Raw genomic sequence first — 25,889 nt, forward strand, 5'->3', positions numbered from 1 at the left:
CCAGAGCCTTGAGAGGCCACAGAGTTCTTAGGGATGAAGTTTCATCTGGGCACACTGCCTACCTTATGCTCCTATGAGGACAGCATGCCTCCACTGCACATGGTGGTTGCAATCACATATTTTACGTGTATAGAAGATTTGGAAGATTCTTTTGAAATACTTTTCCATTTTTTTCCTCAAATGGTCCTGAGTGCTCCACAAGGCCATTATGTAACATGGCGAACTTGACAAAGATCACTCAAATGGTTCACCCGAGAATGAGAACCAAGGTTTTCCAGCTTGGACCAATGCTCCTCCTACACCCCTGCTGGGCAACAGACCACACCTGGAAAAGTGAGGAGGCTGTGAGATGATGGGAAAATCTGGAGCCCTGTTTAAAACTGAAAGTATCCCAGGCTCCTCCATTTTGATTGGATGAATAAAATGACCGGAACCCCTCAGAATATCAAATAAGATGTGGTGCTTCTCAGCCTTTGCTGTGCATATGAATCACCTGGGGAATCTGGTTTAAATGCAGTTTCTGACTCTGTAGGTCTGGGGTAGGACTTGAGATTCTCCATTTCTTACAAGCTCTCAGGTGATCACTATGCTGCTGGTTTGTGGACCACACTTTCTGATTGGCAGTGAGTTACAGCTGTTGGCTAATTTCTTCACACTTTCTGCAGTAATTGACCATGCTTACCCTCTGCAATTCAGTAGTAAGAACTGTGGTTCTGAATTTATCATTTCAGGAGAGATTGATGACACTCAAGTTGGCAGTGCTTGGAGAAAAGTTTTATGGTGGATCAATAACCATAAAAATATTCATACCTTTTGGCCCAATAATTGCACCTGTGGGTATTAATTCTAAATAAATAACCCAGAAGATGGAAAAACCTATGTGAACAATGGTGTTCTACTACAGTATTATGTATACTAAAAAAAAAAATTTTTTTTTAATCTGTGTCTGCTATAAAGGAAATGATCATATTAATTATAACAAGTTCACTCAAGACAATATTGTGGACTTATGTTTCTCTTCTCTCCCTCCTCAAAAGCAGTGTGTCAGTAAAGGAATAAAAATGATACGAGTGACATGGTCCACAAATTAATGGATTAACCAGTTCAACAAATTTTTCCAAGTTTGAGAGTCTATGGAATTAGGGCATAACCATGGGCCCCTGTCTCTATTGTATTATTTTTTTAATAGGGTGGCGAGAACAAGGATGATGTCCTTACAATTCTTACGCCTTTCTGTATTCCTGAAATATTTCAAAATTTAATTTAAAAAAAAAAAGGAAAACAAGATGGTTGAGGACAGAGCGAAGAACATTATAACCTGTGTGTTAAGTGTCAGTATTGTAACAAAGTGAGCCAGATTGCCCAACAAAATTTGGTCTTGGCTTTTGAAGGTACCATGGAGAGCAAGAATAAAACCTGGGGCTAACCCAGAGGAATGGGCAAAGTCTGTCTCTGGATCTTTGGATCCCTAGGTAACTGCCCCACTAGGAAACTATCTCTCCCTAGTTTCTACCATCATAGAAGATGAACAGTTTATTCTCCAGAGAAATTGAGTCAACATCAGTTCAGAATTCAGGCGCCTCACATCATAAATAGCCAGGTGAAAACAGAAAATTAATTGAGGATCAACTTAGTGAACAGTGGGACCCTCCCTCCTGTCTCTGCCTGGCTCTTAGCCCTCCAGGAACTCAATGTATATGCCCACAGGCAAGAGACTAAGAAACTACAAACCATGGGCCAAGTCTTCTCCACCCTACTGTTTCTGCAAATAAAGTTTTATTGGAACCCAGTCACGCACATTGATTCATGAATTATCTATGACTGGGTTTTGCTGCAATAGAAGAGCTGAGTAGTTGCAACAGACACCATCTGGCCTGTAAAATCTGAAATATTTACGGAGTCTTGCTGACAATGTTTGCTTATACTTGCTCTAGAGAAAAATCAATGTCCTCCAGGGAAAGTCCCCACATCCCTCATTGGAGCTCTAGTGAAAAGTCTAGTGAGTTACCCATGATCTGACAATAAACCCTTGTCCACATACACACCATACACACTGAATCTCCAAGCAGGTTTTTGTATCTTACTCTTACACACAAGTGGATGTCCAGAGATTTTCCCGACACTCAAGGGAAACCCCAGTGTGATAGTGTATGATAAAAACAAAGAGCAAATGGGACTTGGAGGGACCAAAAACTATTTTTAAAAACCCAGAAAATAAAAATATAGAATTCATATCCTCAGAAATATTAATATCGGGGCACCTGGGTGGCTCAGTCGGTTGAGGGTCCAACTCTTGATTTCGACTCAGGTCATGATCTCAGGGTTGTGGGATTGAGCCCTACCACGGGCTCTGTGTTCAACAAGGAGTCTGCTTGAAATTCTCTCTCTCCCTCTCCTTCTGCCCCTCCGCCTCCACTCACACTTTCTCTCTGTCTCTAAAATAAACAGATATTTTTTTTAAAAAAAGAAGAAATATTAATATCAGATATCAGAAGATATTTCATCCATACATCAAGAACTAGATCTATGATAAACAAGAGTGAACTCTGGAAAGTTAAAGTGATAGCCCAGATTCAAAGCAAATAAATAAATAACAAGATGGAAAGGACTCTCAAGCAAAAAAGACAAAAAGATGAAAAACGGTAAGGCAAATTTAAGAAAATTAGATTACCAATCCAGAAGGTCCAATGTTCTCCTAGAAAGAATTGCAGCAAGAGAAGACCAAGGAAATGAATGGAATGAAATTAGTCAAGAAATATTACTTCTGGGAAATTTTTTTTAAATCTCTTGTACCTTATACCCAGCACAGTAAATAAAAACAACCAGCAAGGGCCGGGGTGAAATCTCAGGGCAGTGCAACAAGAAGAGAAGGCTCTGTTTCCAGCGAAGAAAGACGGTAGCAAAAGCAGCTGGATCCAGACTTCTCAGCAGTAGCACTGGACGCCAGAAAGCACAGTAGAGCCCGCCCTCAGAACCCTGAAGGAAGATGATTTTTAACCTGGGGTTCTGCGCCCAGGACCATCCGCCAAGTATAAAGATAAAACAAAAATATGTTTAGACCCGCAAGGACTTGAAATAGTTAGCCTTTGTGCATCCTTTCTTAGGAAACTACTCGAGGAGGATTTCAACACAACAGGAAGGAAAGCCAGTAAACAGACGTGAAGTCTGGAAAAGCAAGGGCTCCATGAGAAAATGAAGGACTTCCCAGGACGGTGACTTTGCATCAGGCGTGTAGAGCCAACGGTCCAGACTGGAGAGAAAGGACTCGAGACTTCGAAGAGAAATCCTCTAGGAGGCGGGGGAGACAGAACTAACCACGATCCTGTGATGTGTTTAAGATATGGAAAAACTATTGCTAGAGATGTTTTACAGATTTGTTAGAACCCTTGAAGAGTCTCAGTGTAGCAAAATACAATTTGTATCTAGTTTAATAATGTGGACAATAATAAATATTGATTTACCAAAGTATTATATGTCTCTTAGGAGGATCGTGGGGGGAGGTGGTGGGGGAGTTGGGGACTCCTGAAGGGAAAGTTAAATCCTCATCTAAAATTGATAATCAAGAACAACTATAACAACCAAATTTAGAAATACACAGCTAACTGCTAAAGGAAACAGAAGGGTAGAAAGTATAAGTCTGTGTAAAGGGATAGGAGAAAAAAATCCCTTTTTTTTTTTTGCTAAAATTGCTATTTGTGTGTGTGTGTGTGTGTGTGTGTGTGTGTGTGTGTGTGTGTGTGTGTGAAATCATTTAGTACTATTTTATTGTTTTAGAAAGATAATGCAGCTGCTTGAATTATAACTGGAAAAACTAAGTTGTTTTGTGGAATAATGCTTATAATGCATTACCTCCTTTTGGTCTATCAGGATTTTAGTCTTTGTAATAAGGAAATCTCCCAGCTGGGAACACTTGCCTGACAGCCTGGAGGGACTCTAGTGTCCTCGTTATGACCCAGATGCCCTGAGAGCCGTGGTCTCTGCGAGAGGTGATACGCAAGCAGGTTTGGACCTGTGTATCAGTCAGGCTAGTGCAGCCAGGGTCCAGGTCCAGAGTAAAGTGGGAAAAAGATAAAAAATGCCTACAGGTACTATGACTGCATAATGCAAAAATGATACATTCGTCATGAAAAGGGAATAAGCACAAGTGGAAACAATTGGATTCATCAGAAGTGGGAGTAAAGGTGATTCCCTTTAACTTAGAATTCTATAAAGACCATTAGAATGTTTGTGTAAAAAAGAAAACATTTTTACAGGAACTCAGCAGCATTCTTTGCTTTCTTCCTGCAGCTTAATTGCTTACACAGAACAGTATGTGGAATATGATCCTTTGATCACGCCGGCCGAGCCATCCAATCCCTGGATCAGTGATGATATCACTTTATGGGACATAGAGATGAGGTAAAAAAAAAAAAAAAAAAAAAAAAAAAAAGTTTTAATGTTTGAGAAGGAAAGAGATGTGGGGAAAAAATCACATGATAGTGAGATTACATTATTTCCTATCTCAGTTTGACTGTTTTTATCACTAGAACAGAAACCCCTCTAGTTACCTCCTAAGTAAGTTCTGCTCACATAGGGTTCTACCTCTCTGTAGCTTTGGTGTGTACATGGATCCCCAGTGCCTTCCTCTGACCTCTCTCTGACCATTGGATATCGTGAGAACAGGGATAGTCTTAAATTTTTTTTTCTAATATTTTATTTATTTTGAGAAGAGAGAGAGAGAGTGGACGGTGGGCAGAGGCAGAGAGAGAGAATCAGATTTCCTGCTGAGCGCAGAGCTCGACAGAGGCAGGGCTCGATCCCATGACCCTGAGGTCAGAACCCCAGCTGGAACCAAGAGTCGGGCTCTCAACTGACAGCCACCCAGGCACCCCCCAACACATCCTAGCTCTGATTGCTGGAGGGACAAAAAAAAAATCTGTCGACCAATTTGCTTGTATATAGCATCAGCAGCAACAATAAGAGTGTTTACAATAGGTAAACAGAGTTCTCATCACTGAACAGATGGGAAAACTGAGGTACAGAGGAGTTAATGAGCTTGCTTGAGGTCCCTCAGCGAGTGGGTAGCAGAGTTAGGGTCGGAACCCAGACAACAGGTTCCAGAGCTGTGGTTTTCATCACTCCGCTCTTGGGGAGTGACTAAAAGTAGCTCTTCGCCTGTGAGGGAAGGTAGGGCGTTCATTTACCAGCCCAGGAGCCAAAGCCCAGAGGGACTGGGACCAGACTCACAGTCACCAAGGGAAGTGCACAGACACACCTGGTGTGGTGTGCCTTGGCACCCTCTGCCCCTCGGCTAGAAGCCTTTTTATTTCATTTTTCATTTCTCTGTATCTCCCTCATTCCCCTTCACTCTTGCTCTTTTTCTGGTTTCTTTTCTGGAAATGAAAAAAAAAAAAAACTTGTAAAAAGTAATAAAAGTCTGGGGCATCTACATGGCTCAGTTAACCGTCTGCCTTTGGCTCAGGTCATGATCCCAGGACCCTGGGGTTGAGCCCCACATTGGGCTCCCTGCTCGTTGGGGAGCCTGCTTCTCCCTCTCCTCTGCTCCTCTCCCCTACTCGTTTCTTTGCGTGCTTTCTCTCTCTCCTTCAAATAAATAAATTGAGTCTTAAAAACAATTAAAAATCTTTTAAGAAAGTAATGAAAGTCTTTTATTATTTTTATATTTTGCTTATTATAATAAAAGTTCAAACTATTCAGATGTGCATAATAGAGAAAAGTTTCTCTCCCTCCCATCTAATCTCACTTTCCAGAAAGAATCTTTGCTTACAGTCTAATGTCATGGTTCCCAAACGGAGCCGGTGCACCCTGGGCCCCTGCAGGGAATTCACAGGGTCACCCCGGCATATTCTGTATCCTCTAGGGAAGCATGGTGATGGCTGCCGTGCATCTGATACAGTGTAAACTACTAGCTTGAAGTACTTCACCATTTTCAGCATTTCACATGACATTCCTTTTTTGCAAATCTGGGTTTTCAGCGCAGTTGCTGATAAAAGGCAAGTATTGTACAAAAGTCAAAATGGAACAGAAAACGAGCATGTTGGGGTCGAGCCTGATTCCAAAGTTTGAGAAGAGGTACAGTGCTCAGCAGGGACACGTTGTGCTTATTTAAGAATGAAGTAAACATTGTTTTTTCTTTCCATTTATATATACTTTATAGCTACTAAGTTTTAGGACATAAATACATATTAAGTCCTTTGGACCTATTGAAAAAAACAAAGCTATTACGTGGGGTTTTTTGCCCAGGGGTCCCATGAAAAAGTAACTGAGACTCTAAGGGTGCCATGAACTCAGGAAGTTTGGGAAACTTTGATTCAGAGTCTCTCCTTTTAGATTCTCATGTATATGCAGTATCATACCCTTTGCATAAAGGGATTCATTATATATACATTGTCCCGTAATTTTTTAATTAATTTATCATGGGAATCTCTCTCTGTAAACACATATAAATCTGCCTTAACTTTTTCAATAACACATAGTGTCCCCTTGCAAGAGTATAGTATAATGTGTTTAACCAGTCTGCAGGTCATAAATATTAAAGTTGTATCTTCTTCCTCCTCCTCCTCCTCCCCCTCCTCCTCCTCTTTCTTCTTCTTTTTGCTAGTGTAAACAATGATGCAAAGAACATCCTTGTACACAAGTCCAATTACTACTTTAGGATAAACTTCCAAGAGTGGAATTGCTAAGACTGACATGTTTATTTTTATTTTAGCTCATATGACTAGATTCTCTTAAGCGAAATAATATCATTTTATTTCCTGCCCACAGTTTAAAAGTGTCCATTTCTCCACATTCCTCACCGACTCAAGTATTATCTTCAAGCATTATCAGTCTTTGTCATTTTCACATATGTGATAAGTTAAAATAAAAATCTCATGTTTTTCACTTTGCTAAAAGACTTGAGAATCTTTTCTCATGGTTGATATTCATTTTTCTCTCGTGAACTAGACTGTTTTGTGTTCTTCACCCACTTTTCTAGCGGCGTGTTTTGCTTTAGACATTGAGATAAAAAAGTTATAGTTACTTGGATTATGTATTTTATCTTTTTCCTGATATTTCATGGTTTCCAAATCTCATTCTTTTTGTTTCTTTTCCTCTTCCCTGATTTTTGCTTTATTTATCAAGTTTTGTATTAGCTTTCCTTACTCTAGTTTCTATTCTATTTATATTTGCTATAAATGTTTTCATTTTTAATTAATGGCATCAACCATACAAATAATAATAAAGTATGTAAAATAAAAAATAGGAATTTCCCTTTGCTTCCTCCAAGTCCCATTCTTCTTGATAGGTATGTTAGCCTGATATCATACCTATCGCTTTGACAGAGCGATCGCAAATAGGCAGAGAGGGAGGCGCGCGGGGCGGGGAGGGGTAGGGGGAGCGGGTTCCCTGCTGAGCAGAAAGCCTGATGCAGGGCTCGATCCCAGGACACTGAGGTCATGACCTGAGCTGAAGGCAGAGGCTTAACCCTTTTAGCCACCCAGGCACCCCAAGACTGATACATTTTAAACCAACATTTTGGGACTTACGCTTCTCCATCAACGTTAAAAGAAAAATAGTTGGTAGAAGAGTATCTTATTTCTAGGAGTTCTTTTTTTCTTTTTTTTAACTTTATTTTATTTTTTTAGTGTTCCAAGATTCATTGTTTATGCATCACACCCAGTGCTTTCTAATAGTTTAGATGGGCCCTATGTCATCCCTTCTAATCTGATCCAAGAATTTAAATCTTTCCTTAACTCAAGGATTTTCTCTCTCTTGCTCTCTCCCCCCACCCCTTTTTTTAATCAGTAATATTCTTTTTTCTGTTTTATCCTCTCTTTTCAGGAAATCCTTTTGTAGAAACTCTGAGCCTCTGGGATCGAACAGCCATCTCTCTTTATCTTTTCTCTTTTATAATTCCCATCTCTTGGTCTTTTTATTCTATATTCAAGGATAGAATTCCTTGACTTCCTCTTCAGAGCCTTCAGCTTGGTGTTCAGTAATGTCCATTCTGTGATTTTATACTTTATGAGTTTTTCTTTTTCCTACTGAGTTTTGGGAGGGCTGGGTGACAGTCATGCTTTTCACTTCCAGGAATTCTTAATATTTCTTGGACCCCTTCTTCTTAGCAGCCTGCCCTGTTCTTTTGATATTTACCCTCTCAAATTCCTCTGAGGGTGTGATACAGGTTTGGTTTGGTTTGGGTTTCGTACTTCCCCTCTATTTCTGACATAGTGGGTTTCATTGGGGGCCATTTATCACATAATCTGTCACTGTGACTAATCACCGTTCAGAGCAGATACGTCCATCTTCTCATATACCCAGCAATTTGAAGGACTGTTGGTTTTCATAAGTGAAGTTCTTGGCCAACAACTCTGGCCATACATTAGTAGCACCTGGAGAGTTTATTAAAAAACAAACAACAGGGGCACCTGGGTGGCTCAGTGGGTTCAAGCCTCTGCCTTCGGCTCAGGTCACGATCCCAGAGTCCTGGGATTGAGCCCTATATAGGATTCTCTGCTCAGCGAGGAGCCTTCTTCCTCCTCTCTCTCTGCCCACTTCTCTGCCTACTTGTGATCTCCATCTGTCAAATAAATAAATAAAATCTTTAAAAAATAAAATAAAAAATAAAAAACAAACAACAAGAAAAACAATTCCCAGTCCCCTCCCTAGGATGATTAAATCAGAAGTTCTGGCAGTGAGGGTTTGGTTTGTCAGACAAACAAACGGACAAACTTTCATAATTTAAAATGAAATAAAATTTAAAAATCATCATGTATGGTGTAAGTGAATGTCCATGATAACCAGACTGTGGAAGGAGCCAAGATGTCCTTCAACAGACGAATGGATAAAGAAGATATGGTCCATATATACAATGGGATATTACTCAGCCATCAGAAAGGATGAATACCCAGCTTTTCCATCAACATGGATGGGACTGGAGGAGATTATACTAAGTGAAATAAGTCAAGCAGAGAGAGCCAATTACTATATGGTTTCACTTACTTGTGGAGCACAAGGAATAACACGGAGGACATTGGGAGAAGGAAGGGAAAATGAAGGGGGGAATCGGGGGGGGGGGAAACTTGAGAGACTATGACTTGGAGAAACAAACTGAGGGTTTCAGAGGGGAGGGAAGTGAAGATAGGTTAGTCCAGTGATGGGTATTAAGGAGGGCGTGGATTGCACAGAGCACTGGGTGTTATACCCAAACAATTAATCATGGAACACTACATCAAAAACTAATGATGTACTGTATGGTGACTAACATAACATAATAAATAAATAAATATAAGAATAAAAATCAGTTCCTCGGTCACACTAGCCATATTTCAAGTGCTCAAGAGCCACATGGGTCTAGGGGCTTCCAGACAGAGGGAAGAGATACAGAATACTCTTATCGTAGCAGAAATTTCCATTGGGCCACACTTGGCTGAGCCTATTTGTTTTTCCAAACCTTTGAACACCTATGCCCTCTTCCCCCTCCTCACTGTCATTGTCTAAGACAAACACGAGAATATATCAACTCCATGATTTTATTCACTTAATGCCTGTTAGAGATAATAAGAACTATGTGTCAGTTTTTTAAAAAGAAGGAAAATAAGTATTGCCAGACCCATGCTCCTCAAAGTTTAGTGAGCATTTAACTCACCCAGGGATCTCAATGGCTGTGAATTCTGATTCCCCATGTCTGAGACTGAGCTTAAGAGTCCACTGCTGGTCCCCAGACCACTCTTTGCATATGGCGGTTATAGAGTGCGGCTTGTGACCTAGACCCAAAGCTACCTGAAGGGTCAGGGGATTAAGTACATGAGTGAACTGCAAACGGAAAGGCAGAGCTGAAGGAACTAGTCTCATCCTCCCAGAGCGAAAGAATAAGACCGACCCCTGCTTTGGTCTGAGGAGGGTCACATGGGTGTGGGACAGCACTATCAGGCTAACGGCTGCACTCTGGAGCCACATTTGTCTGGACTCGTCTTGACTCCACACTTCCCAGTGTGTCTCTGGGCAGGCGATCACAGCCCTCAGCTTCCCTATCTGTAAAATGAGGCCAATACTAGTACATTGTTTTACAGAGCAGTTGTGAGGACCCAGTGAGTTAGCAGAAATAAGATGCTCAGAACAACACCCAGAACATCAGAGAGGCTGACCAGACGGTTGTTCCATGGACACAACAGTCTGCCTCTACGCAATTGGTAGGGTTCATCCTGGAGGAGCTGATGCGTTTCTGACTGCTCAGATGCCACTTGGATCTAAGCAAGATGAGAAGCTGTAGAGTCGAGAGTTGGGCGGTAGTGGACAGGCAGGGTCCAGCGAAGCCAAGTGAACAGGGCTGTTTCCCTCCCTGTAGACAGCAGCCACTTGGCAGGTCTCCGGGGGAACTCTCGCCTAAATGTGGACCCTTCGAAATGCCTTGTCTAAAGAGACACTTTACCATTGGCTGAGGTTGTGCCGAGTCGGCAACTGGAGTTTGTGCAGGTTTTATCGAATCCATCACTTAGATCTGAGACCTTGCCCTTCGGCATGCGGCAGCAAAATAGATTCGAGTTGGCAGAGGGAATAAGACACAGTGTTTTTTGCTTAGCACTGATCATTTTTTATAACCTTTGTTCTCCCCAAAAGCAAAGAGCCCAGCCAGCAGCGAGTCAAGAGGTGGGGCTTCTCTTTCGACGAGGTATTAAAGGACCAGGTGGGGCAGGACCAGTTCCGGAGATTCCTGGAGTCCGAGTTCAGCTCAGAAAACCTCAGGTAACCTTCTCCAAGGCTGCCTCCGTGTGCAGAGTGTGTATGAGGAGATGTGCACCTTCAGTCTCCCCTTCCGCCTCCCTTTCTCAATAAAACTCACACCCCCGCTAATCTGGCCAAGACAGAAGTGGAGGATGAACTTGATGCCCAGTTCCAGTATCCCCGCATCACCACTTCCCCAGACCCGCATTTTCTGTCCCGTAAGTCCAGATGACAGTTGTTCAAGTTGTTGGGAACATGTCTCCGGTGATAAGCAAATGATCCAGTGGGTCTGATGACCGAGAACCAGGGAGCTGTGGAGTGGGAAGGTAGCTCAGAGACCCTCTCCTTCAAAACGTCTCGGGCAGGGGTCCCCAACACTTGACAAGCTCGCTAGAAAAAAGAGGGATCCCGGAACTCATTTCAGAATTTCAAAAAGCCAGAGTAGATATGGTCCAATGTCTGGAGACATAGCCGTAAAAGCTAACAAAAACGTGCTTTTCCTTTTTGGGGGGGGATTCAATCAACACCGTGTCACAGTTGCTCTGGTCACCTGCTGCCAATGAGAACACCCGATCATCGCTCTTGGTCTCCAGCTAATCAAGATGGGGGAAATGCATTGATGTATTAATAATCACTGTTCAGTTGAAGAAAAAAACAAAACCTTCAAAACAGGAGGCCCATTGAGAGAGAGCGAGGAAAAGGAAAGCATTCAGAGGGAGGGGTCTTTGTCAGGAAAGGCTAGGGAACTTGTGGTTTATTCAGGTTTCCATTGTATTCGAATCAACAGAGACCTATGGGTCTGAGCTCCCGAGTGATCCAAGCTAACTGGTGACTTCTCAGATGGAAAGCTCAGGACCTTTTTCTTGGCATCAGGTTCTTTTTTTTTTTGCATGCAAAGTTAATTCCCATCATCCAGTGGTGTCTTTCTCAGAAAGGGTGGTTTTATTCCATTTTTTAAAACGTTTTTTAACTTTAAAAAGTCAGAGCATATACTGTGGGCAAAGGACTGTCCGCTCCGATGTTACCGTGCAAAGACCGTGTTGTTTCTTTGGCAGCAGGAACCACATCGGTCCCATTCATCGGTCAGGTGCCGTTTTTCCCCACACATATGCTGCATCAAGTTTCGCAGAAGTCGGCTGAGGGATGCAAGAAAGGCAAACTGCATGATCCTTGTCTCCAGTGATCTTGTAGGCGCTTGAGGAAAAAAACACAAGAAACAATTACATCGTTAAATGACTATCAATGAGTATAAACTTAGGAACTGTTTTGGAAACGTTTAATAAAAGGGAGGGATGAATGTGAGCCGGAGTAGCCAGTCCTAAGCCGGACCTGCAAGAATACACAGGATACCGATAGACAAACTGGAAGGAGGGAGAATGTTCTCAGCGAGAAGACCCTACCAGCCACAGCGTGGCCGCGGGCTCTCCCACATCACACGGCTCCAGCAGGATGTGTGGGTCCCGGTTAACCCTATGCACCCGATGCCTTTCTAGGCAACCCGGAGGCTACGGTACAGCAGATAAGGCTGCACACCTGAGGCCCAGTCGGGACACAGGAGTTCTTTCCTGACGCAGCGGCACTGTCCTGAACACACCTGAGAGCTCTGCTTCAATTCCTAGGCAGGCATTTGTAACCGAAGGCCTGGGCTCTCAGACTCTCCCTCAGGGTGGTGTTCAGACCAGCCTCCTTCCCCAGGCTGCTCTTAGAGGAGGTGGGTGGAGTTTCGGAAGCCACGCCCTCCTGGTCCCAAGTGCTGCATTCCGGGGCCTCTCTGTGCACAGGCTCAGCCCTGGGACCCACACGGAGCCCAAAGACCCCCATGAGGAGTCTTTCCAAATTCTCCTTTTTATCTCTGTTCCCTGCGGGACCCCCCCCCCCAAAGAAAGCGGTCTAAGAGAGCCGTCTAGAAGCGACTTCACCTGGTTATTTCTCAGACTATGCGTGGCCTTATGACCCTCCTGCCTCCTGCACCATTACAGAGACCAGATCCTGGTCATTTTGAGGGTCATTCTGAGCCGGAACATCTGCGGGCTCAGCCCCTTCTCCGCGCCCAGTCTGAGTGCAGCCAGAGCCACACGTGTTCGGCGAAAATGCATTACTTGTAAGGTTAGGAGGGCAGGGAGGAGTCTGTCCCTGGCAGGTGTTGGGCACCTCATCCTGCCATCCCCTGCTCGCCACCCACCCCCCAGCCCCCCATGCCTCCACCAGCTCCTTCCTCCTGTGGCAGGAGGCTACACTCAATCTTGAGTGGAAGAGGCGTGGGGGAGGGGCACTCGGGAGTGTGTCAGTGACTCATCTATACCCCCAGCGTGAATGCATAGATCCACACTTAGAGAGGGACCCCTCTGATCTATGACAGGAGAGAGGATAAAGACAATAGAACAGCCAGAGATTGAAAAGTACAGCCCACGAGCTTATAAAATCCTCTCTGGGGACCCAAGTTCCACTTTTATGATATTCAGCATAATTGGATACGTGGGGGAAAGTTCGGTTTGAAATCACACAACTACTTAGGACTCTTCGGTCATCCCTAACCAGGTGGTTCCTCTCCTCCCCTTTGCAGTCAGTCCTCCAGCCACAGAGAGTGGCTTAGCAGCCACCGTGACCCAGGGCCCAAGGACTCCCCTGAGCAGGGCGGCCATGGGCGCCCCGCAGATGGGCCTTCAGCAAGCTCCCTGTGAATGGTGCCCCCTGGAGCTGAAGAACGTGGCATAACCCAGGGGTCCTGCTCGTGTTGGCTTTGGGCACGCTGGGAGTTTTCCCTTCTCCCCAGGACGGATCAGCAGCCCAGGCAACTGGCATTCGGGGATGGAAAAAAAAAACAACCAGAACTCAGCCTCATCCATTGCAAAGGGCATCTCCATCTCGTCCCCCAGATGCCTTTGCATCACTCGAAGAGCAAAAGGGGTACTTAGATGGTAACATTTTTGCACGGCCCTGGTGAAGTAGCCACGTGGTTGAACGTGTACCAGAGCTTGAGAGGGCAGCCCAGAGGAGCCCCAAAGAGACGTAGAAGTCACTCTCACAACAGCAAAGCATCACCCTGGATCCTTTAAGGGAAGGTGTCTGTGATAATAAGACATAAGTTCAAGTCCCCCTTCATGGTGAGCTGAGAAGGGAGGGGCCTCATCTTTGGGGGCCCAGCGCCTTGCAGGGCGTGAGAACCCGCGCTCTCGGTGGCACCCCGATCTGAGCCCAGGGCTCCATTCTGATGGCCTGGGGCCCCAAGGTAACCGTTTGCTGGGGGCCTGTACAATGCCCACGGGCTGTCACCCAGAAGGCGAGAATTCTCGCAGGGACGTCGAGTGCATTATCTGACTTCGTCCTCCCTTCCCTGTGCGCTTTCCCAGAATGGTGACAGGAGTCCCTTGTCCACCTTTGTCCCCTCCCCATCACCCCTATGCCCATCTTGCTCCCTCCCTGGCGCGACACCCCCTTCTGCACGGCAGGGCACGAGTTAAAACTCAAAACCCACAGCAAAGAGCGTTGCCCGTACATTTTTTATGAGCTGTAACGTCTCCTGAGAGAACGTGGTTGTTCTTCTAACCTGCAGATTGATTATCCCAGTTCCACACAGTGTCAGCTGAAGGGAGAAGCAATTAAAGAGAGCACGGGGGAGCTGCCGGGTTTGCTTGGAAAGCTCCCGGCTCCGAGAGTTGCCCCGGGTCCTGGGAGGACCTGCGAAGGTTCATGAGGCCCAGCAGGACTCACCACTAACCAAACACATGATTCATCGGAGCAGAGGTGGCTCACGCGCTGCCGTGACAATCTGTGGTAGCTCAGCCACTGCCGCTGGAAGACACAGAACTCAGCGGCCGCGGGGCTGGGGCTGGCGGCTGCAGTAGCCCCCCTGGAGGATTCCCGCCCCACCAGGGACCCCGTCAAGTTGCCTCTGTCCTTCCTGAGTCTCTGCTGACCAGCAGAGGGCACAGAAAGCCTTCCTTCAGCATCGAGTTTGCTTTTTCTTTGGGAATGAACGAAAAGCTAGATTTTTCCAAGCCGTGAAAATCCTAGTTTGTGAAGAAAAAAAAAAAAATAGGGGAAATAAGAACTGAGGGGCTGCCCAGAAGCCCTGGCAAGAGAGGGACAGTGGCTGCGTTGCTGTTCCTGCTTCCAGCCAGCCTCGAGGAGAAAATCCCACTCCCTGCCAGCACTGAGGTCCTGGGGACAGAGGGGGCTACCCGGGGCAGTCCGGGGACCACCCACCCCTGGAACCGCCCTCCCACTACGGCTGCTGCTGGGCCCGGGGGCGCTAGAGCCCCCATGGGCTCCCTACCCAGGCCGGAGCCAGGCCTGCATTCCTGAGCCATCGCCGCACACCCCATGCCGGCGCGGGCTGCCTCCCCACGCTCTGACGACTCCAGCGGAGCGGGACAGATGGTCTCCCTGATACCAGCGAGTCCTTGTGGGCTGCCCGTCATGACAGCCCTTCTGCTGCAAGCCACAGAGGCTTAGTGCAGGACGGGCGGGTTTGATGCCGCTGCTGGCATCGTCCCCCTGCTCTGGCTGGCGTCCTCAGGGAGGAGCGGTACCTGTACCTGCAGGCTTCAAGAAGGCAGAAGCTGCCCCAGCCTCCACGGGCCTCAAGCCCGCCCGGGGTGTGTGGCGGGGAGCTCCGTGGCCCCAGAGAGGGGCGAGTGGCTGGGCCACTGGGGCCCAGGGGCTCCGAGCGCCGCGCTCCTGCCTCAGGCCAGTGGGCTCACAGATGGCAAAGGCAGACTGGAGCCTGCTCTGAATTTCAAATTGACACAGAGGTTCACCGAAGCCGGGGACGGTAAACACATACAGGATGTCAGGATGCTGTTGTGACAGCATTTTTGCTGTCACCTGAGAAGGATAAGGCAGGTCATCTGCAAGGCTGACAGAAGGCTGAGAGGGTCCCTGTGAGGGCAGGGAGGAAAGATGGCTGTCTGAGGAATGTCGTCTCCTCCTCGTCTTCGAACAGGCCCGTGGTTTCTTCTTGTACTTTTATTTTGAAAAATTCTTGGTTTGTGGCAAAAGGAACCTTTTAATTTTTATGTACAAGTTTGTTACATGGGATTCTGGAATCTCCGTGGACATCCACTTCAGACCTTCTTTATACCCCGCTGAGGTGATGGGCATGACTGCGGCTCCCAGACATTCTGCCAAAGGGACTCTGAGGCCTTGGGAACCGCAGGAGTCTGCAGAGCTCAGAAGCTGCTGGGCCTTCCCGGAGCTTGAGAGCTTCTCCTCAGAGCAGCCCGAAACAAGGGACAGAAAGTGACAGAAGGTGACCCCCATATGACATTGATTGAGGGAGCAGGAAATTGCCCAGGAACCATCCCTGTGTGTGAGAAACTGCAGGGTTGGGTAGGCTCGGGAAGGATGCTGGCCCAGAGGCGCTGCTTCCAGCCCCAGGGGACTCACCCCAGAGACAACTCCCTGAGGGAGGGCCCTTCTCACGTCAGCCCCAGCACGTGGCTGCCAAAGACTCACTGACTCCATCTTTGGTGAGTTGCCCACGAGCACTCCTTCCGGTCCTTTGAAAAACCCACAGCAGCTTGCTTCTTCAGAGCTGGGTTTCCTAATTCTCACCTGCCCATCACACCCTGCCTTTCTGACAAAGACATCACCAGATGACCATGTTCATCTTTGTGTCCTGGTCACCTCCTTCATTCCACAGCAGACGTCGAGGGTGGGACGGAGAGGCCTGAGGACCCTGAGACATGGGGTTGGGAGGTGGAAGAACCCCACTCCCCACAGAGAGAACGCCCAGCCACCCAAGGAGGAAGCCCGGTACTGACCATGTGGCCGTCCCCTTTGACCTCCCCACAGCTCTCACCCCCGGGAACTGAAAGCATTTCTGTTACACCTGGATGGGAACTTCTGGAGACCCACGTCACATATCCCGCCACCCACTTCATACCCATTTTACAGATGGGGGAAGGAATGCCCAGAAAGGTACAATTCCAAGACAGCAGCATAGTCAAGATGAGGACTGAACTGTGTTTCCTGGTCTTCTGGTCAAGTGAGGTCATTAAATCTCCTTCCTGGACTCTGGCTGTTCAGGACCAACAAGGGAACCATGAGGATTTTCTTTAAAGGGATTATTAGAATCCCAAATGGCAAAGCATGACAAGAGTTGGGATTCCAGAAGCCCCGGCACACACACCTCTCTCCTGGTGGAAATGGAGCTGTATTACCACAGTTGGCCACTGAGTGGCGCCTTTGGGCCATGCACTTGGCTCCAAAGACAGTTCTAAGAACAGCAACAGAAAAACATGCTTAACCTTTAAAAAAAAAAAAAAAAAAGAAAGAAAGAAAGAAAGAAAAGGAAAAGGAAAAGGGAAAAACAAGTACGTCTTACTTTGGGTGCAATTCGATGACAGATTGAACACACTTTCCACCGTGTTGTGGTCCAGCTTCTCTTGTCCCTGCCCTTTCATTGACTGGCGTACGTGTGAATGCTATGGCTGTGCCAACCACATAGCCTGGGGCCTGTCCTCATGTCTCATTGATGGGGACACTGGCCTGTCTTGTTCACAAGGCACAAAGTGTGCTACCCAGATCTGGGTCTTGCTGCAAGCCCTCCCCAGGGCTGCCTCAGGAATCATCCTCACGACCAGGGAACTGTTGTCCAAGCTTAGCCCTGTTTGCTGCTGCCCTCAGCAGAAAAGAGCTCACACCCAGCTCTTCCAACAGCCGCTGCCATGCTGATGCTGAGGAATTCATGAAAAGCACATATGGATGTGAGCTAGAGGTTTTCTCTCCAGTGCTCTCTGGAGAATCTTTTGGCATAGAGGTTGCCCATGAGTGCCTCTCTAGCTTTATTCCTCAGGAGCCCATCTTCAAGCCAACAGCCATTTATTGAGCACCTACTATATGCTAAGCATCATGCTGGACACCGACCTTGCAAATTGACTGCTTTTCCATCAGCAACATGAATAGCTGGGTCCTTCCAGCTCAGATATTCATTACGATTCCAAGCTTCTCTCCGCCTCTGTGATTTCCTTCATTTTGATGCTGCAAACTGATCCCAACCAGATATGACAAACGAATTCATACTCTCTGTGTCAGGGCCCCTGTGGAGAGCACTGGCTCTCAACCAAGAGGGGATTTCACCTCCTAGGGGTCATTCAGTAGTACCTAGAAACATTTTTGGTTATCACAACTTGGGGAGGGGTCCCCACTGGCATCTGGTGGGTAGAGGCCAGGCATGCTGTTCAACATCTTACAATGCACAGGGCAGCCTCACAAAAGAGAATCGTTGAGCCCAACATGGAAATAGTGCAGAGCTTGAGAAACCTTGATGTAAAGGAAAGAAACCTCTTGGTAACCAGAAGTACAATGATTTCTCTAATGGGCGCTTCCTTTCAATTCTCCACAATACTGTAGCACCCTGTGAATTTCCAGCAGTCCCGACCATCTTTGCTCTTAGGTCGCGGCAGCAGGGGAGTCTGGAGATGCAGCAGAACGAGTTTGATGGGCCGTGTGTTCTGGGACCACATCCAGCAGAGTCCAGAGGCTGAGCGCCGTGGAAATGACTTTCTTTATGCTTCCCAGGTTCTGGTTGGCGGTCCAAGACCTCAAGAAACAACCCCTCCAGGATGTGGCCAAGAGGGTAGAAGAAATCTGGCAAGAGTTCCTGGCTCCAGGGGCCCCAAGCGCAATCAACCTGGATTCTCACAGCTACGAGATAACCAGTCAAAACGTCAAAGATGGAGGGAGATACACATTCGAAGATGCCCAGGTTTGCTTATCTACTCGATTAGTTCTTATCTACTCAATTAGTGTTCATTTGTCCACTTCACCACCTCACCCTTTCATATAGGTCCAAGTCATTGTGTGTCGCTAGAATTTCAGGTTTTATTATTGTAAAGCCATCAGGGGAAACCATTCCAGGTAAGTGGAAAGTGAAATTCTTCCTAGTATTGTCTTCCTGGATCAGTTACATTGTTGCAGAGAGATAGACATTTAGTTATAGGTGTTATCCTTTCCAGGAGAATCTCAAAGTGTTTTACAAAATCTGAGGTCCTGTAATAAGTCAGTAGTAGAATCCAGAAACCCTAACACCACATCAGCAGAGTGGGTATAGGGAGCGGGCAGGGCCGTGAGTCTCACCTCACCGTGAAGCCCAGCTCATAACCACTCCTTACTCTACTTCCATCGTGACGTTCAACTCTGCAGTTACTCTTTGGGGGGCACCTCTCTATCCCAGGCCTTGTGCTATGTGATGAGATACCACTAAGAAGGACGGAACCCCTGCCCTCAAGGAGGTTATGGGCTCGTTGGGCAGAAAGACAAAAGAACGGGGAATTTTACCAGTTGGAGAGCTGGGGTCAGTCTCAGGTTTAAGGTTTAAGGTTTAAGAAAGGCCACGGGAGGAACTCCTAAGCCTGGATGCTACAACTGGGTGCAGATGCTGGGGAGGCTGGCAAAAGAAGCAGAAGCCACATAAGCCACTCTAAACATGCTTTACCTTGAGGGCTGAGAGGTACATTTCTAAAGATAACCATCCAGTCTGTTGTCCACTTTCCAGGCCCTAACTGGGATTCCCTCTCACCCATCCTACACCTGGGGTGATGGGGCTTCAAGCTTCAGGCTTGTCTCTTCAACCCTCTTCATTTCTCTCACCTGTGGGGTCCCCAAATAGAGAATTGGCCTCCATCGCTTTCCTACAGACATTATTATCCAATTTAGGAAACTCAGTGGCACTGATGCAAATAATAGCATGGGAACAGAACCAATGTCCCTTGTCATCCGGATCTGCCTGGTTATTTTCTCAGAACTTCTAAACGGAAGCACCGCCCAAGCTCAACCCTATAACTGTCTTTCCTTTCCTCTGGCCGTGAGCTCCACTGAATGCTGGTGCCAGGCAAATTTGGTTCTACAGAGTTCCATGTTGTTACTTGATGAAAACTCAACCCTCTCATAACTCTTTGCAGCTTCAAAGCAAAATATTTAAATCATGAGAGATCTTTTTTTGTATGTGTCTGTGTATGTGCTCCCAAGCGCATACTGATGTATTCTGGAGAGGAAAGTGATGTAGGAGCTCCCTGGGTCATAGAGAGGCCCCTCAGATGAATGATCGGAACACACAGCTCAGTTCTTCATCGTTCATGAAATACAAGACCTGAGATACTCGTCAGAACCAGCCGACGAGCCAGATGTTGGAAGGAAGGATTTATTTGAATCTTTTAGTATGGGAACCTGTAAACATGTGATAAAGTAGAAAGAGCAGAACAATATCCAACCTGAGCAATCACCAGTATAGGACCAATCTCATTTTATCTGTATCCCCACCTACTTTTTCAGCTTCCATTAGGTTATTTTAAAGCAACTCTGTGACATTACATCATTTCCCTGTGAATACCTAGTATGTAGCATTACTAACACCACCGTCACACCTTAAAAATTAGCAACATTTTCTTTATAACATATATATGTTATATGCAAATGTTCAAATTTATGGCAGTGGTATAAATGCCATTTTTTAACCTTTAATTTATTTTTTTTAAAGATTTTATTTATTTATTTGACAGAGAGAAATCACAAGTAGTCGGAGAGGCAGGCAGAGAGAGAGAGAGGGAAGCAGGCTCCCTGCTGAGCAGAGAGCCCGATGCGGGACTCGATCCCAGGACCCTGAGATCATGACCTGAGCTGAAGGCAGCGGCTTAACCCACTGAGCCACCCAGGTGCCCCTAACCTTTAATTTAAAATCAGAATCCAGGGGTGCCTGGGTGGCTCAGTCAGTTAAGTGTAGGCGTTTAGCTCAGGTCATGATCCCAGGGTCCTGGGGTTGAGCTCTATGTTGGGTTCCCTGCTCAACAAGAGTCTGCTTCTCCCTCTGCCTGCCACTTGCCCTGCTTGTTTGGTCGGTCTCTCTCTCTCTTTCTCTCTCATAACAAGAGAGTCCCTGTAGAGAGTCCCACAGCCTGGATTTTTATTTCTTTTATGGCAGCCCTGTGGTGCTGTTTAACATGTCCTTCTATCCTCCGTATTTCCTACAAATTAGTTTGATTTAGATATTTAGTTGGATTTACATTTGATGTCTGTGGGCAAAACTGCTTCATAAACCATGTTGTACTCTCTTGTCAGAAGGCACATAAGGTATAGTTTTCTCTTTTAGTGATTTTAGCAGCTGTTGATGTTTATTGCTTAGATCCATTAGTTAATTACTTCATTTAATAGCCAAAATACAAATAATCAAATATAGCTCCTATTAGAGCATCCAATAATACAATTTATATAGGAAAGATAGGATAAGTGTTTGGCTTTTTCCCTTTATTTTTTAGTTTTCAAAATAATGAGTAGTTTACTATCATCTTCCAATGACCAATCAGGGTTTCCTGTTCTGTTTTTAGTATCTTTGTAAACTCATAGGTTTAAACACATTTGGTGTGTTTTAGTCCATTTTGCTTATTATTTTTATTGGTGCTTGGATTGTGCCATCTCAGTCATTGGCTCTTTTTTACATGGTCCTGGTAACCTTTGATGTCATCCACATAACAAGGAAGCTAAGATCTTCCAGACCTTGTCCCAAACCTGGAATCAGCCATTTCTCCTAGGATCCCTAGTTTCTCTTTGTGGGAAATGGTTCTTAGAGACAATAATCTAGGCACTTGGAGGTGCTCATTGTTCCTGGGTTGGTCATCCTCTCTAGACCTTTTCAATGGACAGAGTTAGGAAATTAGTGGGTTTTGGTGGTGATTAAAAATATGTCATAAGTTCTTACTTATACTTTCTATTCAAATTGAAAATTACAGGGGATTTTATTTAACCTCTTCTTTCTATATTGTACCCCCTTTCTCTATACTGAGAATCTCGGTTCTCAAGGATGCCACAGATGATGGCCCTAGTACCTCACGTCATTACTCATTCACTTTCTCCTGCCTGATCACAGAGCAGCTTCGGAGCTACAGCACCCACACTAGCAGTAACAAGATGATTGTCGCCTGGTTCTTTAATTGTTGCATAGTATCCATTGTGTGGAAGTGCCATGGTTTAGTAAACCAGTCCTCGCTTCTTGACATTTATATTGTTTTTCATTTGAGAAAGGTGGGATAGGAAATCTTAGGAAGTCAGCAGATTGTGCCTTGACAAGTTTCTAAATAAACATTAGTACAGTGCTCTGTGGTTTTTCAGGTACTTCCACAAAAAGGATACCTCATTGTTGAGGCAGAATAGACTCAGAGAGGCTACTCAGAGCCTCTCTAAGTTCCTCATTATGTTAGGGTCAATATCCTGGATTTCAAATAAAACACTTTCTAAGCAAACTTGTTTCAACCTGTTCCCTTTTGTTCTTAAGTGTGTTTCCACTGTAAACATACAATGTGCTTCTTTTTTTATTACTATTATGTTATGTCAGTCACCATATGGTACATCATTGGTGTTTTGGGGATTTTTCTGTTTTATTTTGTTTTTTTAAAAAAGATTTTATTTATTTATTTGAGCGAGAGCAAGAGAGAGCACAAGAAGGAGGAGTGGCAGAGGGAGAGGGAGAAGCAGACTCCCCACTGAGCAAAGAGTCCAATGCAGGGCTTGATCCCAAGATCCTGGGATCATGTCCTGAGCCCAAGGCAGACTCTTAACTGACTGAGCCACCCAGGTGCCCCACATCATTAGTTTTTGAGGTAGTGTTCTATTATTCATTGTTTGTGTATAACAACCAGTGCTCCATGCAATGCGTGCCCTCCTTAATACCCATCATCAGACTAACCCATCCCCCATCCCTCTCCCCTCTAAAACCCTCGGATTGTTTCCTGGAGTCCATGGTCTCTCATGGTTCATCTCCCCCTCTGATTTCCCCATCCCTTCATTTTTCCCTTCCTTCTCTTAATGTCCTCTATGCTATTCCTTATGTTCCACAAATAAGTGAAACCATCTGATAATTATCTTTCTCTGCTTGACTTATTTCACTTAGCATAATCTCCTCCAGTTCCATCCATGTTGATGCAAATGTTGGGTATTCATCCTTTCTGATGGCTGCATAATACTCCATTGTATATATGGACCACATCTTCTTTATCCATTCATCTGTGGAAGGGCATCTCAGCTCCTCCCACAATATGGCTATCATGGACATTGCTGCTATGAACATTGGGGTGCACGATACATATGTAGTGAAAAGAAGGCCCACATACAATGTGTTTCTAACTAGCAGTGTAACCTTGGACAAGTTACTTGAATTCCCTGGGTCTTCCTTTCCTCATTTGTGTAACAAAGGTACCAGGGTCCCCACACATGGGGATGGAAAGGGGACCAGGTGAAATGAAGCACATCAACAACTAAAATGATTGGGCCTATACTAAAATAGAATAAATGCTTACTATTGTATTTTCCTAATGTGATTAATATTTTTATACCTTTATGTTTAACATGTTTGGTGAAAAAATTCAAATAATTTCATGTAATGTTAGCACCCAGAGACAATGCCCATTTTAGTGTATTTTCCTCCTCAATTTATGTGTACGGGGTGATCATGCAAATAGGGTGATTCTGTAGCCTGCCTTTTACACCAAGCCAGGGTTCAATTTTTAAAAACGAAACTTTTTCTATAAAGGGCAAGACAGTATAAATTTTAGGCTTTGTGGGTCGTATGGTCTGTGTCACCACTACTCAGTTCTGTGATGTAAAAACAGCTACACTGTAACAACATTACAATATAAACAGCATAAAGGAGGGGATATGGCTGTGTTCCAAAAAAATCTTTATTTATAGTTACTGAAAGCTCAATTTCATATGCTTTTTCATGAAATATTCTTTTTTTTAATTTTTTTCAGCCATTTAAAAATGTAAAAACCATTCTTAGCTTACAACCCATAAAGAAATAAGGGGCCAGATGTGAGTTTGAGGCCTGTTGCTTGAGACCGTTGTGCTAAACCATAAAAATCACTGAAATGCTTCAAGATACCCAGAAAGGTAGAAGTTAGCAGGTTGGGAGGGGTTAATCTTCCATTTCTTTGGGAGAGAAGGTCAGAGGGGCTCTCTCTTGGTGTGGTAGCGAATCAGTCTGAGTAAGGACTGGAGTTCACAGAACAGACTGAGAAAGTCAGCTGGTGCCACAATGCTCCCACTACTTTCCCTTTCTGGTCCACACAGTCGCCCGCCCCAGACACACAGGTGTGATTCCAAAGCTTCCGGGTAAGGAAAACTGCTTCAATTCCTTAGCAGCCCAAGACCAGTCTAGACTTGCACTGATATCTCCTGACCCTGGGCCAAGGGTCAGCTCCTCAGATCACACTGTCCCTGGATAGCTAGCTGTTGAGGGCTGGGTTTTTGTGCTGAGAGCTGGGGAACCTCCCTTCTCTACAGAAGGGTCCAGCCAGGAAGCAGGCTCTGAAACTGCTTCTGCTACCTGCTCTGTCTAGGATAGCACATTTAAGCCTTAAGTTTGCTTTCCTCATTCTGCCCATCTGCAAAGTGGGAATAACAACTCCCAAACCCTTGGAAATCCTCCTTTATGGGATCAGGAGGTGTGAGTGGCTTCTTCAGATGGTCATAAGTGTTTCTCAGAAGCCCCCACTGGGGGGCTCAGAGTGCCATAGACCCGTGACTGTGTGCCCTACTATTAGGGTCAGTAGCCAGAAAGGTCAGCTAGATTTATGGGTTCCTTTGAAATGAGGACTGGGGTGCGGTGGCCGCTCTCTCCCAGCATTTTGTTTTTTATCTGACCGCATGCATTGTTACAAAGTTAATTACCAGTGTTTGCTTCCTGTGGAAATATTTCACGAGACACCCCGTCAGCACGGACCCTGCATTTGCAACTTGTGTTTTGCTGATCCATTTGGCTTTTTTGAAAATTTGGGCCAAGACCAAATCTTCCATAAAGGTCTGTGGGCTGTGACCATAGCCCTCAGCTGTTTGCTGTGTTGTTCCAATTTCACAGATTTAGCTTTGTAAGGGGAGAAAAAAAGAAAATGGGCCATGAATTTTGTTGTTGTTGTTGTTTTAAGGACTCAGTTCTTTATGCTATGGATTAAATTCTCTATTTCTCAACCATGGGGCATCGGACGACCTGCATTGCCACTCACCTGTTATGTGGTCCCGGGAAAGCACCTTGACCTTTCATGCCTTGGTTTTCTTATCTAGAAAATGAGGGTGATGGCTTCCATAGAGCCCTCTAAGGGTTTTTGAGAAACCAGATGAGCTAATGGCCTGACAGTTTTTTTGAGTAAAAAGTGCTACATATTTATGTGTGTGAATTCACAAAAGTGAATGGCTCTAGTATTCCCAAGGTCTTATAATTCCAAGCTAGACCAAAAAATAATTCTCCCAATTGTCTGCTCCTCTAAGGAGTTTTCTTAGGAGAAAAATGCAGGAAAAGTATGTAGGAGCCAAATGCTGGGAGCCTCACATGTCATCCTGAGGAATTCAAACTTTCTCACTGTGAAGATGGTAACAAGGCATGGAAGGCTTTGAGCTAAGAGAGGGTATCAGAGGGTGGTGGGCAGGGTGAGCTGGAGCAAGAGAGATCTGCATCTCAGAGCATGTAATCTAAAGCTTTGCTGGTGGTTTTTGGAGCAGAGAATGAAACCACAGGAATTATTGAGAACCTAAGGCTTCCTCTTAGGACTGTCCCCTCTTCCCAGAGCCTCTGCAGTCTGCGGGAGGGAGATGGAAGTCAGCTGGATGCACAGTGGCTGCCTGGCTTCAATTTGAAAAGTCCCGGGTGTTGCCAGGATTGTATCGCTGGGCCCATTCAGTCATTCAGCCACCTCCCCATCCATCCATTTCATGGACGCTCGTTCTCCCATTCCAGTTGGGAGACCTTGACCTGTGAGCTGTGACATTCTATAGTGCGGGAAATTGCAAAGGAAGTGGGAGGCCTCCGTGACTCCTGGCCATCAGGCAGAGCTTGTCTAAGAGCATACCCTTCTTCACAAACAAAACAAAGCAGGCCTGAGAAAACACTTCATTGGGATTGGATTGGATTGGAAATATGTCCATCAAATGGACTGACACTTGAACTAGGCAGACCAACCCAGCCTTTGGCTCCAGTTCCTGTAGGATCTTATGTTGGCTTCCCAGCAGTCTGAGTCCCAACCCCCCATGCCCCCCCAACACCTGGCTCCTTTCCTACCTGAGCTGCTAAAATGCCCCATTGAGACTCCTTTGGGCCTTTTAGCACCTCTGGACTTAAAAGTTCTTTGATGAGAATTTGGTCTTCTTTACCTTCCATAAGTCCCCACAACACTAAAGTAATGCTCTGCCTGTGGTTCAAA

The 25,889-nt window shown here is 45.5% G+C and overlaps 1 protein-coding gene across 7 annotated transcripts in view; it reads left to right on the plus strand.

The window, feature by feature from the left end:
• RGS6 (regulator of G protein signaling 6) overlaps positions 1-25,889 on the plus strand; it is a 544,877-nt gene that overhangs the window by 483,228 nt on the left and 35,760 nt on the right. For all 7 annotated transcript variants that reach the window (XM_082733462.1, XM_082733461.1, XM_082733459.1 and 4 more), the window contains exons 13-15: positions 4,288-4,398; positions 10,600-10,725; positions 18,229-18,415. In XM_082733462.1, coding sequence (XP_082589588.1) covers positions 4,288-4,398; positions 10,600-10,725; positions 18,229-18,415 — 424 coding nt within the window. The remainder of the gene's footprint in view (positions 1-4,287; positions 4,399-10,599; positions 10,726-18,228; positions 18,416-25,889) is intronic.

This window comes from Mustela nivalis, assembly GCF_964662115.1.
Source record: "Mustela nivalis genome assembly, chromosome: 6".
In the NCBI taxonomy this organism is placed as follows: Eukaryota; Metazoa; Chordata; class Mammalia; order Carnivora; family Mustelidae; genus Mustela; species Mustela nivalis.